The sequence below is a fragment of the Leuciscus leuciscus genome (assembly GCF_965113295.1).
Source record: "Leuciscus leuciscus genome assembly, chromosome: 20".
Taxonomy (NCBI): domain Eukaryota; kingdom Metazoa; phylum Chordata; class Actinopteri; order Cypriniformes; family Leuciscidae; genus Leuciscus; species Leuciscus leuciscus.
Window position 1 is genome coordinate 35,711,912 of NC_138744.1, and position 21,000 is coordinate 35,732,911.

The window sequence follows — 21,000 nt, forward strand, 5'->3', positions numbered from 1 at the left end:
CAAAATGAAAGTTGAACGGACATCTTCGACGTCATCTGACCGTGAATTCCACGTCTCTTCTGCGCGTCCCTGGACGTCTAAATGCGTCATCATCGGTGTGTTTAAATGTGTTGCTGCATAATTTAAGTGTATATATAAGCCTGCATATCAAATAATCACACACCTATTGTGTAACATCGTGAAAGGCAATCAAGTCACTTGACAAATGTTCTAAAAAGGTCCAAAATTGGTCCAGTCAGACCTGAACGTCAATAAAACGTTTTAATCACATGTACAGCACAAACAAGAACACATTATTTGTGGACATAAGCAAAAAAGAAACATGTTCTGATTTAGCACAACATTTTATTGATCTTGAACAGCCAAAATTTCTCTCTTTTTTTTTCAATGTTTAACATTTGTTAACCAAACTAAAATACCAATTACAAAATACTGAATTATTATATAAAGGGATAGTTCACCCAAAAATGAAAATTCTGTCATTTACTCACCCTCATGTTCCAAACCTGTATGAGTTTCTTTCTTCTGCTGAACACAAAAGAAGATATTTTGAAGAATGTTTGTAACCAAGCAAATAGAGCAACCATTGACTACTATTATTGGAGAAAAAATTATTATGGTAGTTAATGGGAAGCAACATCTGCTTGGTTACAAACATTCTTCCAAACATCTTTGTGTTTAGCATAACATAGAAAGTAGGGGTGTAACAATATATTGTGTCACAATGTATCGCAATACAAAAATGTAACAATATGTATCGTGGATGGAGACAATATGTATTGTGTATATTTCACCCAAAATAAAAATTACTGTGTGAGAAAAATTTCAAGTTTCGAGTTTTAGTCTCAGTACTACATTAAACTACTAAATATAATGTATAATAATGCAATGGGGGAATATTTGTGGGTCCTGGTAATGCCAAATGTCTTATGTTGCCAGTAAACACTACATTATTTTAAATATATCTAGTCTGTGAAAGAGTGCATATTCATCTAAAATAATTCGGTATTTTCAGCTTCAGAATCATGAATATTTTTATTCTGGTCTCACTATTGTCCTGTGCATTGTGTTTCAGCACTAAGTCCAAGCCTATTTATTTACACACACAATGTAATATCAAATTAAGGATTTTAATAAACAGTAAAAACTACCTCGACTACCCGATCCCTGGACACGGAAACTAGCTCTAGGGACGTGGAACGTCACCTCGCTGGTGGGGAAGGAGCCTGAGATTGTGCGTGAGGTTGAGAGGTTCCAACTAGAGATAGTTGGGATCACCTCTACTCACGGCTTGGGCTCTGGAACCACACTCTTTGAGAGAGGATGGACTCTTCACCACTCTGGAGTTGCCTATGGTGAGAGGCGGCGGGCTGGTGTGGGTTTGCTTATAGCCCCCCAGCTCAGCCACCATGTGTTGGAGTTTACCCCGGTGAACGAGAGGGTCGTTTCCCTGCGCCTACGGGTCGGGGATAGGTCTCTCACTGTCGTGTGTGCCTACAGGCCAAACGGCAGTGCAGAGTACCCGGCCTTCTTGGAGTCTCTGGGAGGGGTGCTGGAAAGTGCTCCGGCTGGGGACTCCGTCGTTCTACTGGGGGACTTCAACGCCCACGTGGGCAACGACAGTGACACCTGGAGGGGTGTGATTGGGAGGAACGGCCCCCCTGATCTGAACCCGAGCGGTGTTCAGTTATTGGACTTCTGTGCTAGTTACAGTTTGTCCATAACGAACACCATGTTCAAGCATAAGGGTGTCCATCAGTACATGTGGCACCAGGACACCCTAGGCCGTAGGTCGATGATCGACTTTGTGGTCGTTTCATCTGACCTGTGGCCGTATGTCTTGGACACTCGGGTAAAGAGAGGGGCGGAGCTGTCAACTGATCACCACCTGGTGGTGAGTTGGATCCGATGGCGGGGGAGGAAGCTGGACAGACACGGCAGACCCAAGCGTACTGTAAGGGTCTGCTGGGAACGTTTGGCCGAGTCTCCTGTCAGAGAGATCTTCAACTCCCACCTCCGGCGGAGCTTCGACCGGATCCCGAGGGAGGCTGGAGATATTGAGTCCGAGTGGACCATGTTCTCCACCTCCATTGTCGAAGCGGCCGCTCGGAGCTGTAGCCGTAAGGTCTCCGGTGCCTGTCGAGGCGGCAATCCCCGAACCCAGTGGTGGACACCGGAAGTAAAGGATGCCGTCAAGCTGAAGAAGGAGTCCTATCGGGACTGGTTGGCTTGTGGGACTCCTGAGGCAGCTGACGGGTACCGGCAGGCCAAGCGAACAACTGTTGACCTCAACTGGGGATTTCGTCGGACGGTGGAAGGAATACTTCGAGGATCTCCTCAATCCCGTCGTCACGTCTTCCATTGAAGAAGCGGAGGCTGAGGGCTCAGAGGTGGACTCGTCCATCACCGAAGCTGAAGTCACCGAGGTAGTCAAGAAACACACTTCGGTGGCAAGGCACCGGGGGTGGATGAGATCCGCCCTGAGTACCTCAAGTCTCTGGATGTTGTGGGGCTGTCTTGGCTGACACGCCTCTGCAGCATCGCGTGGCAGTCGGGGACAGTGCCTCTGGGATGGCAGACCGGGGTGGTGGTCCCTCTTTTTAAGAAGGGGGACCGGAGGGTGTGTTCCAACTACAGGGGGATCACACTTCTCAGCCTCCCTGGGAAAGTCTATGCCAGGGTACTGGAGAGGAGAATACGGCCGATAGTAGAACCTCGGATTCAGGAGGAACAGTGCGGTTTTCGTCCAGGCCGTGGAACACTGGACCAGCTCTATGTCCTCTACAGGGTGCTGGAGGGTTCAGGGGTGTATGCCCAACCAATCCACATGTGCTTTGTGGATTTGGAGAAGGCATTCGACTGTGTCCCTCATGGTGGCCTGTGGGGGGTGCTCCGGGAGTATGGGGTCCGGGGTCCTTTGCTAAGGGCTGTCCGGTCCCTGTACGACCGAAGCAGGAGCTTGATTCGCATTGCCGGCAGTAAGTCAGACTTCTTCCCGGTGCATGTTGGACTCCGGCAGGGCTGCCCTTTGTCGCCGGTTCTGTTCATAATTTTTATGGACAGAATTTCTAGGCGCAGCCAGGGGCCGGAGGGTGTCAGGTTTGGGGACAACACGATTTCGTCTCTGCTCTTTGCGGATGATGTTGTCGTGTTGGCCCCATCAGACCAGGAACTTCAGCATGCACTGGGACGGTTTGCAGCCGAGTGTGAAGCGGCTGGGATGAGAATCAGCACCTCCAAATCCGAGGCCATGGTCCTCAGTCGGAAAAAGATGGCTTGCCTACTTCAGGTTGGTGGAGAGTTCCTGCCTCAAGTGGAGGAGTTTAAGTATCTTGGGGTTTTGTTCACGAGTGAGGGAAGGATGGAACGGGAGATTGACAGACAGATCGGTGCAGCTTCGGCAGTAATGCGGTGGATGTACCGGTCTGTCGTGGTGAAGAAATTCAGGTCAATCAAGATTTACCGGTCAATCTACGTTCCTACTCTCACCTATGGTCATGAGCTTTGGGTCATGACCGAAAGGACAAGATCCTGGATACAGGCGGCCGAAATGAGCTTTTTCCGCAGGGTGGCTGGGCGATCCCTTAGAGATAGGGTGAGAAGTTCGGTCACTCGGGAGGAGCTCAGAGTAGAGCCGCTGCTCCTCCACATCGAGAGGGGTCAGCTGAGGTGGCTCGGGCATCTGTTCTGGATGCCTCCTGGACGCCTTCTCTGCTTAGACTGCTGCCCCCGCGACCCGGCCCCGGATAAGCGGAAGAAGATGGTGTGGTATGCATACATTCCATAAAAAAATAACAACGAATACATCAGGTACAACAGGTTGAAATAATGACTAAAATGCAGTGGCTTTGCAATCACTTATCCACACTGGGCACTTTGTGATTATAATTTATTTAAACAAGATAAAGTAAATATATTTACTTTGTATACAAATCGTGTATTTCATAAAGATAATTCCGGGTTTTTTTTCTGTCTGGCTTGACTAGACCTGTAAAAGACGTCAGTGGACGTCTATTCACAGCCTTGACTAGACGTGTAAAGGACGTCAGTGGACGTCTTCACAACCTCTTAAAAACTACTTGGGCAATTAAATTAATTATTGCAGTATTAACCATGCAAGGATTAAGCACAGCTTTTGCATATTTCACAAGGATCCATAGAGGGTCATGGTGGACTATAAATGCACATGTAAAAGACGTCGCCAGGTGACGTCCTCTCACCCGATACACTATATATTGAACTACACGTAGCTAAAAGTCAAAATAACAATTATATATGCAACCCCAGAGAACTGTAGACAATATAATGACAACTGAACTGAGCAATGCTGTGTTTGGGATTTAATTATTTTCACATTGTTATGCTGATCATCTCTCTCTCTCTTACTTTCTAGCTTGTGAAAATGGAGCCTTTGACTGCAGCAAACACACAGTTCTCCCTCAACCTGTTCAAGGAGATCAGCGGAGGAAACGGATCAGGAAATGTGTTCTTCTCTCCTGTCAGCATCTCCTCGGCTCTGGCTATGGTGTCGCTCGGTGCAAGAGGAAACACAGCAGATCAGATGATTAAGGTGATCTCACACAATATACTTTTAAAAGAGGGTGATGAGAGAGTAGACTGAGACAGAGTGACGAGAGAAATTCCTTAAATGATTGCATAATAATTTCATGTTTAACAAGTTATGGCGCGTTTCCACCGAGCGGTACAGTACGGTACGGTACGGGTCGGTACCCTTTTATTTGCGTTTCCACTGCCAAAAGTTGAGAATGGTACCAAAAAGCCGAACCGTACCGTACCACTTTTTGGGTACCCTTCCGTTGGGGTACCTAGCACAGTGGTACGGTACTAAAAGGTGGAGCTAGACTCACTGCAGGACGTTGATTGGTTGACAGAGAATCGTCACTTGCGCGTGCTACGACGAGGGGAATGACAACATAAGAAGCGCCATTTTTTAATATACAGTTTAATATAATACTACTGTTACTGTGTCACGAAATGTAATTTTAAGAGTTTTTCAGGCGAGAATGTAGTTGTTTAAAGCTCAAATCTGTGGTTTATTTATAAAGATTATTTGTTTTTCCCCGGTTGTGAGATCCATGCGATCAGCGGGCGCTCGGCGCTCATGTTTCCCGGCTGGATGAGCCTTTCCTCGGCTAAGTTCTTCTGACGTTCGCCGATGACTCCGACGGTAGTGGTTAAACATGAGATATAATAATTCGTCTTGTGCAGACCTAACGGGCGATCTTTGGTCTCGTGAATATATAATTCGTTCCCTGTCAATCGTTTTGGCCGAGGGCTAAGTTTAGTTTCATATTATAGGCTATTTGTATTTAACTTTACTGTTGTAATGTTAGATTAGAGCGCAGCATTTGGACATTTGACTGAATTGTTTGCTTTATTTCTTATTGTATAGCTTCTTGTACCTTTTACTTAAACTTTTATATTGGCTATTATTGATAAAACTGAAATTTTACAAAAAGAAATATGGTTTCTTGTCATTTTCTTATTACAAGATTAACACTGATGTTTATTGCAACATTTGTACAAATGCATATATTGCCTGTAATATGTGTAATTATTTGTATTATTTAAACGAAAAGAGGTAACGTTAGGGTTGTGTTTTAAATTTCGTTTTGTTATAACGTTAAATAGAATAACGTATAACGTGCAGTGAATAATCAATATGCGTTGTGCATGAACCACATTTGTGTCCCTATAATGTTTAATTTATTTAAATGAAAACGAAAAGAGGCAGAGTAGTGTTTTATAACATATTTCGTTTTATTGTTGCTTAAAATGTACATACAGAGTAACAGAGATAACCGGAGTAGCAGAGCGAGCTGAGTGACCTTTTAAGAACGCGCTGTACCATTTGCATGTAGGAGTCGCACATGGCAAGTACAAACTTTGCGTACTTAATATTGAGAAAAGCCTAATGTCGGCGCTTGTCTTCTTGTGACAAACATGTCGAGGAGCAAGAACAAGATCTGCTGTATATGTCATCCATTGTAGTTTACTATGTTCTTCTTCGCGCGAAAATGACGTCGATCGAAACACCACGCCCATCAAGTAAGGGTACTGTTGGCAGTGGAAACGCTAGCCAGATCATGGTTAACAGACCCGAACCGTACCGTACTGTACCGTACCGTACTGTACTGCTCAGTGGAAACGCGCCATTAGTAGTACTTATACTATGGCAAGTGTCAAAATGATTAATGACTTTGACCTTTGACCTTTTGACAGGTTGAACTTCCGGTGACCTTTATGATTGATGGGTTGAACTTCCTTTATGAGGTCATGGGATTAACCTTTGCCCTTCCTACCTATCGATCATGGTTTTTGACAGTTGCTTTTGCCCCGGTGACCTAGCTAGTCCTAAATCATAGTTTTGACGGTTAGTTTTTGACCTTATTAACCTTTTTAGCCCTAAATCATAGTTTTGCCGGTTGTTTGAACTTTGTCCCAGTTATGTGTGTGCGTGTGTGGTTATATGGCTTGTGCCTGTGCCTGCAGTTATTTCATATATGTGACATTCAGTTATTTCACATTTATATATAAAACATTCTATAATTTATATAACCTAAAACAATTAAAGGTTGAAAAAACATTTAGTTATTTCACATTCATATGTAAAACATCCTATCCTTTATATAATTTATATAATATAAATTATCATGCTAAAGTTCTTTTTAAAAGTGTATAATATATCATCTAAAGCAATTTAACTAAGGTTGAAAACATTCTGCTCTTTTTTAAAATTATATAATGAAATACTTATAAAATCTACATAATGTTGCATATCACACTAGCAATAGTTTGAAAAAACATGCTGTTCTTTTAAAAGCTTACTAAAACCAATTGGTTTAGATGAATAAAATCATCTTACCTTATTTTAGAAAGTTGAAGTATACCATTGATGTCCACAAAAATGCAATGTATGAATGGATTCAAAATTGTTTTACACAACTGAATTCACATAGTCATTCCTGAATGACCTCACACTGTCTCAAAACATAACGAGCGCGCGCGTGTCTGTGTGTCTGTGTGTCTATGCGCGCGTCCTCTTCCTGCGAGCTCTGACCCCCCTCCTTACAGTGTAACTGTCAAGTGAATCTCACACTAACAAAAGTTGAAAACATGCCTTTAAAAGTATAATATAAATATCTTATTGATCCAATTGTTTTAGTTTTAGATGAATAAAAAATGACTGAGTTAAAATGAACTCATCAATGTCCATACCACTGATGCCCACAAAAATAATTAAACTAAAGTTGAAAAACATACCTTTAAAAGTGTATAATATAAAATAAAATATCTTGCTAAAGTTGAAAAACATACCGTTCCTTAAAAGTATAATATAAATATCTTATTGATCCAACTATTTTAGTTTTAGATGAATAAAAAATGACTGAGTTAAAATTAACACATCAATGTCCATACCACTGATGCCCACAAAAATAATTAAACTAAAGTTGATAAACATACCTTTAAAACTGTATAAATGTAATGGTTATAAAATAATTTTACTAAGGTTGAAAAAAATATTCAGTTCTTTTAAAAGAATATAACATAAAAAGCTTACTAAAACCAATTGTTTTAGTTAAAAGTAAATAAAATCATCTTACCTTATTTTAGAGAGAAAGTTGAAGAAGTGGCTCCTAACACATCATTGTCCATTGATGTCCACAAAAAATGCAATGTATGAATGGATTCAAAATTGTTTTACACAACTGAATTCATATAGTCATTCCTGAATGTCTCTCAAAGCACCGTCTCAAAACATAGGGAGGTGCGCGGTATGTGTGTCAAAAAGTAAAACACACGTGTCTGTGTCTGTGTGTGTGTGTGTGTGTGTGTGTGTGTGTGTGTGTGTGCGCGCCCCTTCACATGTGAGCTTTGACCCCTCTCCTTCGCATACCAGAGCACAGTGAAAGTGAGGAAGGGGTTTCCTAATATCACACTCACAAAAGTTGAAAAACATACTGTTCCTTAAAAGTGTATAAATAAAATGGTTATATAAATATACTGAAACCAATTATTTTAGATGAATAAATAAAATTCATCTTACATGTTTAGAGTTACAACTCTTGAACTTACATGTTCAAGAAGCTGTTGAGAGCTATAAATCACAGAGTGGTTCTCTCTCACACCAGCGTCTCTGACTCAGAGGGGTGTATTCGGTGATGGGATGAGACATTTTGAATGGTGTGTTAAACTTATAATCCTAAATGTTTAAATGACATCTTTTAAAAATAAAAGATGTTTTAAATAAATTATTAAAAGTCTTAATAAAAACAAATATTTTACAACGATGGTCTGTGGAAAAATTTGACTTGAACAAAGTATTTTTATTTATTTATCATGGGTATGTCAAATCACTTGAAAATTGAAGCGTCACAAGTCATCTCACGCCTGTGAAATATTCAGTAATTTCTTAAGTTGTATCTGTGAGAAAATGACAACCACATAGGCCTATCTTCAGAGAGAGCAACCATGAAAACATTTAGAAACTGGGAATCTTCCAGAAATAAGGTCCTTCCGATCAGCGCTGAGAAAGAAGTTACTGGACAATAATGATAGCTTCAGAATATCGGATGACAGATGAGTCTCTGTGCATCGTGTCAGAGCGTATGTCATGTTAGTCTGCTAACGCCTTTACAGAGCCAAAAGTTTTGTACACACAAAATTTATTTCAAATCATAATCGTAAAAGTTTACATTAGATATTTTAAAAGATTGTTTAAATTATATCTTTAAAGTTTGAATACATACTCATCTTCTATTTATCTTTTAGAAGACTTATGTATGATATAAATTATTTTGTTTAACGGTGACCTAAAGTATAATTGTTATTAAACAATGTCTGTTCAAAACTTTAGGTGGTCGTCTTAAATCTAATTTATATGAAAAAGATTCAATCAGCATATTTTTTTCCATGCTGGGTTTCAATTTTTATGGTGGGGGCTTTCCATAGCTATCCCGTACACCTAAAAACGACCATCACAGAAAACTACATTAAAAATGAAATAAATAAATCATTTTATAAAATGTAAACAAAGTTTTAGCTAAATAAAAACACCTTACATTTCCAGAGAGGTGAAGTAGTTCTTTATGCAATGATAAAAACGATCCAAAAAAGCAAAATAGTTTAAGTTGTCATAAACAGAACAAAACAAAACAAATCCTTCAGTGATAAACTACAGTGTGAACTGAAGCTTCAGGATATAGGGCGACAGAACAGATGAGTCTCGGCGGACAATGTCGCAGTAAATCTAGTCTGCTAACGCCTTTCCAGAGTACATCCAGAGTTTACACTAATTTCATTTAAAAGCATAACCTTAAAAGTTTAAATCAAATCTTTAAAATCATATCTTCTTAGAAGATTTATGTATTATTGTTACTAAGCAGCGTCTGTCCAAAAACTTTAGATTGTTACATACAACATACAACATGAAACATGTTGTCAAGGTTTGTCACAATGTTTTTTAAGAAATCCTAGGACTTCACATTGCTCTTATTTAGTCAAAGTTGTATCATTTGGAAAATCAAAGTAAAAATCATACATCGTCTTAATTCAGAGTATAAGTATAAGATCGTATAAGATCATTTTTACTCGTATCTCCCGAACTAGGGTGAAACCCTTTACTGAGAATATACCACCGGTCATCTACTCAAAATATATGTAGAAGTTTCAAATGTTAGCATTTGTTGATGGTGGCCGCATGAACAGACTTTGGGGAGAGCTATAGCAGAAAGCATGCCCTTTGACCTCCTCGATTTTGGAGGCTTTTTTGTTAAAGATTTCTCCCATCTAGCGGTTCTCCCATCTACTCGCTTTTTGCAACTTTGGTAAATGTGCCAAGAAGCTATGACAACGTGTCTTCCAATAGCACATCATCGAGTTTAACTATACATGTTCTACCGTTATGCTGCCTATATAATGATTTACACAACCAAGCTCGTCATTTAGACCGTAACTTTGACTTACCTGTCGAGAAGAAAGCAGGCAACTTCCCTTTCAAAGTCTTTCTCCTTCATTAGCTCTTTCCACCTGGGAAATTTATTTATTTACATACCGATAAATAAAATTTTTGCTTTTTGGCGACGACCAGTGCAGCCTTTCAAATGTGCCAGGGGCAGTATTTTCAAATTTTCATCCAGGCTGCCCCGGGTTCGACTCCCGGTATGGGAAGACAATTTTTTTACATCGCCAACAAAATTCAAGTTATTCAAGTTCATCAATAATCATTTTTAGTTATGCATAGTCTTAGAGGCCTACACGAACTGCAGAAACAAGCAGTTTCTTGAAGATTCGGTACTGAATCATTTTCACAAATACAATTATTGAATTCAGAAAATTTCACTATGGAATATTTACTTTATCTATCATAATTTCAATTTAGTACGTCATCATTTAAACTTTTCATCTCATAATTATGACGCATAGTCATAATTTTTATTTCAACTTTTTAATTCAGAATTACAATTTTTGTCAATTACGCCTTTTTAATGTAATACTTCAAACGGTTTTAAGTCATCATTTGGTTGTTGACTATAGTAGTGCTGATGATGAAATGTGTCGAGTTAGGCTAGCGCTTTTTGTACCTCTCTGGTCTTTTTCAAGATGGCGGAACGACACGGAAGCTTCCTTGGACATACCCGCCCCATGTAAATAAAGATAAGAAATGATCTGATTTTAAGAAAGATCATTTTACACCCATGAGGACATATTTTATGAATACAGACAATGATTTTAGCTAATAAAATAAAAAATTTCAACCCGAGCGAATCTACACATGAGAGGCCTTCAGAAGTCATAACTTCAGCGGCTTAGGCCCATTGGTGTAGGTATTTGTAAAAATCAAATACTCTATTACACTTTTTAAAGTTAGAATAAAAAGACCTGTAGTGTTGTCTGACACAAGGCCATTAACTTGTTTTATAAATGTACTTTGCTTATTTCTACAAATATCAACCTGATAAATGAAAATCAGAAAAAAGAAAAAACAGTGTTTTAAAATACAACTAAACCATGATAATGTTTAGTTTAGATGTTGATGACTCAGGCATAGTGCAACCAGATTTCTCTAACATCTCACTCACAACGCAAAACGTTGTAAATAAACATTTTCAAACTGTAATTTAACCATATTTTATTAATATTATGTTGATTTAAAGTTTTTGTTATTAACTAATACCTTTATCTTTTAACATCCGGCACAAAATGAAAGAGATGAATTATTTGAAAAAAGGAATATTCACAATCTACAGTTAGATTTTCTCCTACTTAGTATCTGTGGGTGTATTTTTACACATTCTTGTAAAGACTATGGACTAACTTTAAAACAATCTTTATACAGGAATGAAACGTGTCCATGTAAGATTCAAAAGACCAAATCACTAAGAAAAGAGCCGTTTATAATAAATACACAAAAGGTTCCAAATGATGATGGTTTTATTACTCCGCTAGATTTAGTCATCTTGTTCAGATAGTAGGCGACACTGTTTCACATGTTGTATGTTGGACCGTATGTGTTTTAGATGAAAACGTTTCTTTGAGAGCCGTCTATAGAAATAAATGACGATTAAGAATTTAAGCGATAGTCTTTCTGTTTGACTAAATTGATATCAATCACACAAATACGAATCACACAAAAGTACATGCTGTTTTACACTTAAACTATTGCACCGAGAGAGGCATATTCATCAAAGTTCCACACTTTGGTAAAACCTGCAGATAAAATTGCACGAATAGTAAATTCTAATTCTTCATCACCATGAGCCATTTAAAAACATACACAGAAAAAGCCACTATAGTGATCAGTTTTGACTTTTGGGGGTTTTGTCATTGACATTTTTTGCTTCTTTTTGTTTTTGTACAGTTTGCAAAAAGTATATAGTCTCAGAGCGTGGTCAAACATGTTCATATAGGAATGTATCCTATACTTTATAGGTCCTTCTAGTATGAGAGTGTTTAGTATGAGAGTGAATCTTTCTGCTATGTCTACGAAACATCGACGTGAAAGATGAGTATTGCTGTTTTTTCTGTTACCTATTACAGTTTAAACTCGTCTAACTATTACACTTATTTTGTTATTATACACAGTTAAGCTAATGAATTACGGTTGATAAGTGTTATATTCATGTGAAAGGGGGGATGATTCATTTTTTATTCCGTCCACACCAGAGTTTTAGGCATCCGTCTTTTAGGCCCGATCCAGAAAACAGACGTTGTGTCTTAATAATTGCTCTTCTTTTTATGATCTTCTTTTTATTCTGCATAATGCTGAAATATTTTAACCTATCGTCAATTTCAAGCGTTAGATAAATCGTCTAACTATTATATCTTGTTTATACCTGGATTCTTGTTTAACAGCGCTATTGTTCTCGGCCTCATCAAAGTTCACATAGTTTTCACCGACTCTGAAACAAGACCAAATATTAGTTGCTCTTATTTAATTTTGGTTACATTGTTTTTATGCATCATGTTAAATGTAAATTTTATGATAGGAAAGTACGGACAGCGCCTTTGACCAATCCTCTACATATGGGGCACTTGCTCAGAGAAGGCGCACATTCTTTGCACACAACTAGGTGACCACAGGGGATGAAGACAATGTTCACTTCCTTATCCATGCAAACTTTGCAGATGCGCTCCTCTTGAAGTCTTCTTAACTGTTCCTCCATAGGCAAGTCTGAAAGATCTTGACTCGGTGATGCAGCTTCATTTGTCTGGGCCGTCAGGCCACACTCAAATTCCATCTCTAAAGCAGACGTCACCACAGGATTGTTCTCTTGTTCTCTCACAAATTCTCTCGAGTTGCTGTCTCCATTAGTCAATAGCCGCTCAAATAGTCTTGGAAATCTTGCTTGAATCTGACGGACAAACTCTTGGCCCTTTTCTTGCAGCAGGTATTCACATCTTGGAAACCACTTGGCATGTTCTACCCATGGATCATCACCAGACTCCCAACATCTGAGTCCACCATCGCAACAAAAGCACTTCACGTCATCATTACGACCAACATAGTAAAAACCAGCCTTAGCCAATTGGTCTGGTCGAACAGTTATTCTTGAGGGCCAGTAGACAAATGTGAGCAATCGGTCTTCACACTGTTGCATTGCCGATCCATTGGAAAGGATAGATAAAGGTACATTATCTGCACGGTCATCTCGAACGAAGCGGCAGTGGGGGTAATGCCTCTGGTGTTCTGATACTGCCAGATCTCCCGGTTCCCAGTTGCTAAGCTGGCCTCCACAACTGAAGCAAGCCACTCTGTCGCCCTGGCCAAGGTAGTAGAAACCACTTTTGGCAAGCTCGGCCGGAGCTACTGGTGCAAGAGTCCAATTCTGAAAGGTGTCAAGGCGTTCCTGTTCCCGACGCATGTCAGGATTCTGACAAGCCGGAGGGCGCTGGTGAGACATATCCATGTTTAAGTAAACTCCTCCGTTTGGCCTGATACGGATGCCGTGGTGGTCGATGTAACGGGTGTCGCAGGGGTGGAAAGAGGATGGCTTCGTTGCGAAGCGGGGAAAGGGCACTTTTGATGAAGACATAAAAATGGGACCACAGGGCGTATCCACTCAAGCCCTTCTCTCTGCCGGACATCCCATGACTAGTGTCTAGTCGTCCATGACAGAACACATCATCTTATTAAAAAATGTAATGCGAACAAAGAACAACACCACAAAATGTCCTTTCTTCTGTACACGGCGGGCAATACAGTTGTATCATTTGATATGATACAACTGTATTGCCGCCTCGGGAATACGGTAATTAAAATGCAGAAAACAAATATGTAAATATGTAAATATTCTAAATATTACTCTAAATATTATTATTATTATTATAATACTATTTTTATGAGCTCAGACATTTTTTAACCAGAAATTTTTATTTCAACATTATACTTTCATACATTGAAGAAGAAATTTGAGTGAAAGACATTTACAGATGGTCTAACCAGAATAGAAAATCTCTGCAGGCTATCATGTTTTGCTCCAGGGTATAGTTGACCAGACTTTCAACTAATTCACCAACGTCAGTTTTTGCATTTTTTGACACCAGTGACACACAGAGATCCGTTACAAATGTCCATATAGCGAGAATTTCTGTGATTTCGAATTCGTCGCAACATCCACCCAACACATCCAGAACTTTTCTGAGGATTACGCCGATCGGCTCTTTGCCGTTAAAAAACATGGGTGTTACATCAGGCCATGGCTTTGTCAAGCCTCTTACGACGTCCATTTCATTTTTGAGATTTGTCACACGCTTGGTATCCTGCGCACAATCTTTTTTCATATCACACGCAGCGTCGATGATCCTGTGCATCAAGCCAACCATTTGGCCTCTAAAATGATCTTTAAACATAGAGTCCAGCGCAGCTCTTAAACGACACTCTTTGCCCGTGGCGCACTCACACACCGGAGGATAATTGTACCCCGTATCGCCAGAACTGGACGGGGAGTCGTTCTCCATCAGGTTTTGCGTCGCCATTTTTTCAGCTTTTCGACGAGTCTCCTGAATCTCCTGGAATGTTCCTGGAATCTCCCTTGCGGTGCAATCGTGCGTTAATGCTCGGAAGTTTGTGGGTCAGAAGTTTGCGTCAGGCTCAGACAAACAGGACTTTCAACTTTTGTTGCAGTGGCGCAGCAGTCCGAGGCTAGTAGAGCTAGAGTAGAGCGTGCAATGTTCTGAAATATTTATCAGGCTGGGGTCCACCCACCCCGCTGGAGGGGCTGAATAGGGGTTGTCATCAGGAAAGCCATAAATAACTAGGTCCTGCATAAACAACAAGTCCTGGGTCCAAGTCCTATCCAAGTCCTCCAGAGAGAAGAATAGAATAGAAGAATAGAATAGAATCGGGCATTTATATAGCGCTTTCATATGTACTACTGTACACCCAAAGCGCTTTACAATCATATCAGGGGATCTCTCCTCAACCACCACCAGTGTGCAGCATCCACTTGGATGATGCGACGGCAGCCACAGTACAACGGCGCCAGTGCGCTCACCACACACCGGATATAGGTGGAGAGAGGAGAGAGAGTGATAGAGCCAATTCAATGTAAGGGGATTATTAGGAGAGAAGTTTATTATTTTCACTCAATCCAGTTACAAAATCTGATTAAACATTACATGGGTGAATTGTTCAACATAAGTTCTGTAACACACATTTAGAAAGTAGGATGTATTTCATTTTAGTTTTTTCTTCAAACAATGAGACAAAAGTAGCTTTGTATGCACAGATTTTGAGAAAGAGACATCCTTGTCTTTATTTTTAAAAACATAGAACCAGAGAACAGAGAACCTTGTGCGGCATATCCGCATAAAGGGTTAACATATACATTTTAGCATTATTTAAAAACTAGGATGATATAATAATATAATGTAAATGTCTCACGTGAAGATTTTATCAAATCAAGCCAATTCATGCGAATACTGTCGTATATGACCAAAGAGATATATAACAAATATGATATCCGGGGGGAAAGTGTAAAGAAAACGCCATACAAAACATTACATTCACACTCGGCAATTCGATAAGTGTTAAAAGTGTAAGGAAAATAGACAGGCTACAATAGATTGAGAATGGTGATGTTAAAAATAGTTAAACAGGGTGTTTCAGAAGAAATGCAAAGATGTGCTTTTTACGAACGCCCGCTCTACACGTGACGTCACATCTCCGCGTTGCTGTTTTGGCACGCTTTATGGAAGTTTGAATCGTTTGAGTCATACACACAAGTGCAGCGATGGAGCGCGTGAACACGAGCAGTGTGAGAGGATTCCTGAGATCTTGCGACGATCTGACTGAGAAAATTCGCTGTTTAATACAGAAGAAACTCATCAAGAAGTACTTGAGCAGGTAATATTATGCGCTTACGATGCAATGTGTGGGAGTGACGCAGTATCCAGAGGTTGAATTGTAAAAAAACTAAAAAACCTATTTTATGCGTGGATTAAAGAATAGAATAAAAACAAATAGGCATTTATTGAAGACATATTTTTTATATCATTGTAGAATGTATTTCTCTCTCACTAGCCTATGGACAAACAATCCCATGCATGCCAAACTATCATTTGGCATAACTAATCATTATCAACATATTTTTTGATAAAAGAGTTCCAAATGATAATTTTAAGCGCTCCAAAGTTCACTTTGTCCACAAAAAGGAACTTAGCCTTAATTTACTGAAGGCTATGGATGTTAGGTAAATATGTTTATTAAATTGTACACATTCATTCATGTACACGTTATGTGTTTCTTCTCCTCTCACATTAAATCACAATTTAGAAAAAAGAAATTAGAAAAAAGTTGATTAGTTTGATTATTTTTGTCATTGTTTAACATTTCTCAAAACATTTCTGTCAAATATGAAATGTTTAGTTTAGCTACTTGCACCTTATCTCACACTTTAACCGTTATCAGCTATTATCAGATAGTATTGGCCTAACATAGACTATTGTTTTAACTCTGGTTTAACTTGCTGTGCGTCTGTTCACCGGCCAGCATGTGCTCTAACACCTGCAGCATCAGCCGCTTCATTGACTTTGAACTGGTGTATGAATGTGTTTATTTTATGTTAACTTTATTTTTGCTATTGTACATACATTTTATTCTTCTAACTGTTTGTCTTTGGTTAACACAGTTGGAGAAGAACAACAGGGAGGTTGGAAGACACAGTAGAGGAACTACAGAATAAATATGGAGCGAAAACAGCATTAAAAAGGATCAAGTCCATAGTGAAAAAAATCAGAAAAAAGAATATCAAACGTAGGAAAAGATTTATAATTTACTTTGTTAGTAGTCAATATGGTTCTCAATCTTCAATAAGCTTTACTATAATGTTTACATGGTTTTGGTTGTGTATTTAATTGTTAATTTTTTAACAGATGGTGACATTCAAACGCTGAGCGTTCAAACACATTCTGGAAACATGACAAATCAACAGCCTAACAACCTTCCACAACGACAGCATAATAATACTACATCATTCGGACAGCCATTAATTCAGAACCCTAATCAGCTTAACTTCACAATTGCCCCGAAGAATGGTGGGACAATAGTTACTACAATTATGGTAGAAAACACAATATATGGTGATGTTAACATCGGTGCGGTGAGTGTCTGATCATTTAAGAAACAGTTGCTTAGTTAAGAAATGATGTGTATGTGTTTTTTCACAAATTTTGTTTTGTTTTTTAAAGTTAGTCCATAGTCTTTACAAGAGTGTGTAAAAATACACCCACAGATACTAAGTAGGAGAAAATCTAACTGTAGATTGTGAATATTCCTTTTTTCAAATAATTCATCTCTTTCATTTTGTGCCGGATGTTAAAAGATAAAGGTATTAGTTAATAACAAAAACTTTAAATCAACATAATATTAATAAAATATGGTTAAATTACAGTTTGAAAATGTTTATTTACAACGTTTTGCGTTGTGAGTGAGATGTTAGAGAAATCTGGTTGCACTATGCCTGAGTCATCAACATCTAAACTAAACATTATCATGGTTTAGTTGTATTTTAAAACACTGTTTTTTCTTTTTTCTGATTTTCATTTATCAGGTTGATATTTGTAGAAATAAGCAAAGTACATTTATAAAACAAGTTAATGGCCTTGTGTCAGACAACACTACAGGTCTTTTTATTCTAACTTTAAAAAGTGTAATAGAGTATTTGATTTTTACAAATACCTACACCAATGGGCCTAAGCCGCTGAAGTTATGACTTCTGAAGGCCTCTCATGTGTAGATTCGCTCGGGTTGAAATTTTTTATTTTATTAGCTAAAATCATTGTCTGTATTCATAAAATATGTCCTCATGGGTGTAAAATGATCTTTCTTAAAATCAGATCATTTCTTATCTTTATTTACATGGGGCGGGTATGTCCAAGGAAGCTTCCGTGTCGTTCCGCCATCTTGAAAAAGACCAGAGAGGTACAAAAAGCGCTAGCCTAACTCGACACATTTCATCATCAGCACTACTATAGTCAACAACCAAATGATGACTTAAAACCGTTTGAAGTATTACATTAAAAAGGCGTAATTGACAAAAATTGTAATTCTGAATTAAAAAGTTGAAATAAAAATTATGACTATGCGTCATAATTATGAGATGAAAAGTTTAAATGATGACGTACTAAATTGAAATTATGATAGATAAAGTAAATATTCCATAGTGAAATTTTCTGAATTCAATAATTGTATTTGTGAAAATGATTCAGTACCGAATCTTCAAGAAACTGCTTGTTTCTGCAGTTCGTGTAGGCCTCTAAGACTATGCATAACTAAAAATGATTATTGATGAACTTGAATAACTTGAATTTTGTTGGCGATGTAAAAAAATTGTCTTCCCATACCGGGAGTCGAACCCGGGGCAGCCTGGATGAAAATTTGAAAATACTGCCCCTGGCACATTTGAAAGGCTGCACTGGTCGTCGCCAAAAAGCAAAAAAATTATTTATCGGTATGTAAATAAATAAATTTCCCAGGTGGAAAGAGCTAATGAAGGAGAAAGACTTTGAAAGGGAAGTTGCCTGCTTTCTTCTCGACAGGTAAGTCAAAGTTACGGTCTAAATGACGAGCTTGGTTGTGTAAATCATTATATAGGCAGCATAACGGTAGAACATGTATAGTTAAACTCGATGATGTGCTATTGGAAGACACGTTGTCATAGCTTCTTGGCACATTTACCAAAGTTGCAAAAAGCGAGTAGATGGGAGAACCGCTAGATGGGAGAAATCTTTAACAAAAAAGCCTCCAAAATCGAGGAGGTCAAAGGGCATGCTTTCTGCTATAGCTCTCCCCAAAGTCTGTTCATGCGGCCACCATCAACAAATGCTAACATTTGAAACTTCTACATATATTTTGAGTAGATGACCGGTGGTATATTCTCAGTAAAGGGTTTCACCCTAGTTCGGGAGATACGAGTAAAAATGATCTTATACGATCTTATACTTATACTCTGAATTAAGACGATGTATGATTTTTACTTTGATTTTCCAAATGATACAACTTTGACTAAATAAGAGCAATGTGAAGTCCTAGGATTTCTTAAAAAACATTGTGACAAACCTTGACAACATGTTTCATGTTGTATGTTGTATGTAACAATCTAAAGTTTTTGGACAGACGCTGCTTAGTAACAATAATACATAAATCTTCTAAGAAGATATGATTTTAAAGATTTGATTTAAACTTTTAAGGTTATGCTTTTAAATGAAATTAGTGTAAACTCTGGATGTACTCTGGAAAGGCGTTAGCAGACTAGATTTACTGCGACATTGTCCGCCGAGACTCATCTGTTCTGTCGCCCTATATCCTGAAGCTTCAGTTCACACTGTAGTTTATCACTGAAGGATTTGTTTTGTTTTGTTCTGTTTATGACAACTTAAACTATTTTGCTTTTTTGGATCGTTTTTATCATTGCATAAAGAACTACTTCACCTCTCTGGAAATGTAAGGTGTTTTTATTTAGCTAAAACTTTGTTTACATTTTATAAAATGATTTATTTATTTCATTTTTAATGTAGTTTTCTGTGATGGTCGTTTTTAGGTGTACGGGATAGCTATGGAAAGCCCCCACCATAAAAATTGAAACCCAGCATGGAAAAAAATATGCTGATTGAATCTTTTTCATATAAATTAGATTTAAGACGACCACCTAAAGTTTTGAACAGACATTGTTTAATAACAATTATACTTTAGGTCACCGTTAAACAAAATAATTTATATCATACATAAGTCTTCTAAAAGATAAATAGAAGATGAGTATGTATTCAAACTTTAAAGATATAATTTAAACAATCTTTTAAAATATCTAATGTAAACTTTTACGATTATGATTTGAAATAAATTTTGTGTGTACAAAACTTTTGGCTCTGTAAAGGCGTTAGCAGACTAACATGACATACGCTCTGACACGATGCACAGAGACTCATCTGTCATCCGATATTCTGAAGCTATCATTATTGTCCAGTAACTTCTTTCTCAGCGCTGATCGGAAGGACCTTATTTCTGGAAGATTCCCAGTTTCTAAATGTTTTCATGGTTGCTCTCTCTGAAGATAGGCCTATGTGGTTGTCATTTTCTCACAGATACAACTTAAGAAATTACTGAATATTTCACAGGCGTGAGATGACTTGTGACGCTTCAATTTTCAAGTGATTTGACATACCCATGATAAATAAATAAAAATACTTTGTTCAAGTCAAATTTTTCCACAGACCATCGTTGTAAAATATTTGTTTTTATTAAGACTTTTAATAATTTATTTAAAACATCTTTTATTTTTAAAAGATGTCATTTAAACATTTAGGATTATAAGTTTAACACACCATTCAAAATGTCTCATCCCATCACCGAATACACCCCTCTGAGTCAGAGACGCTGGTGTGAGAGAGAACCACTCTGTGATTTATAGCTCTCAACAGCTTCTTGAACATGTAAGTTCAAGAGTTGTAACTCTAAACATGTAAGATGAATTTTATTTATTCATCTAAAATAATTGGTTTCAGTATATTTATATAACCATTTTATTTATACACTTTTAAGGAACAGTATGTTTTTCAACTTTTGTGAGTGTGATATTAGGAAACCCCTTCCTCACTTTCACTGTGCTCTGGTATGCGAAGGAGAGGGGTCAAAGCTCACATGTGAAGGGGCGCGCACACACACACACACACACACACACACACAGACACAGACACGTGTGTTTTACTTTTTGACACACATACCGCGCACCTCCCTATGTTTTGAGACGGTGCTTTGAGAGACATTCAGGAATGACTATATGAATTCAGTTGTGTAAAACAATTTTGAATCCATTCATACATTGCATTTTTTGTGGACATCAATGGACAATGATGTGTTAGGAGCCACTTCTTCAACTTTCTCTCTAAAATAAGGTAAGATGATTTTATTTACTTTTAACTAAAACAATTGGTTTTAGTAAGCTTTTTATGTTATATTCTTTTAAAAGAACTGAATATTTT

General features: G+C 38.2%; 1 protein-coding gene across 1 annotated transcript in view; it reads left to right on the plus strand.

The window, feature by feature from the left end:
- LOC309483413 (leukocyte elastase inhibitor-like) overlaps positions 1 to 21,000 on the plus strand; it is a 33,899-nt gene that overhangs the window by 8,875 nt on the left and 4,024 nt on the right. The window contains exon 2 of the mRNA XM_082149243.1: positions 4,394 to 4,570. Within this exon, the coding sequence (XP_082005369.1) occupies positions 4,403 to 4,570 (168 nt within the window). The 5' untranslated portion in view covers positions 4,394 to 4,402. The remainder of the gene's footprint in view (positions 1 to 4,393; positions 4,571 to 21,000) is intronic.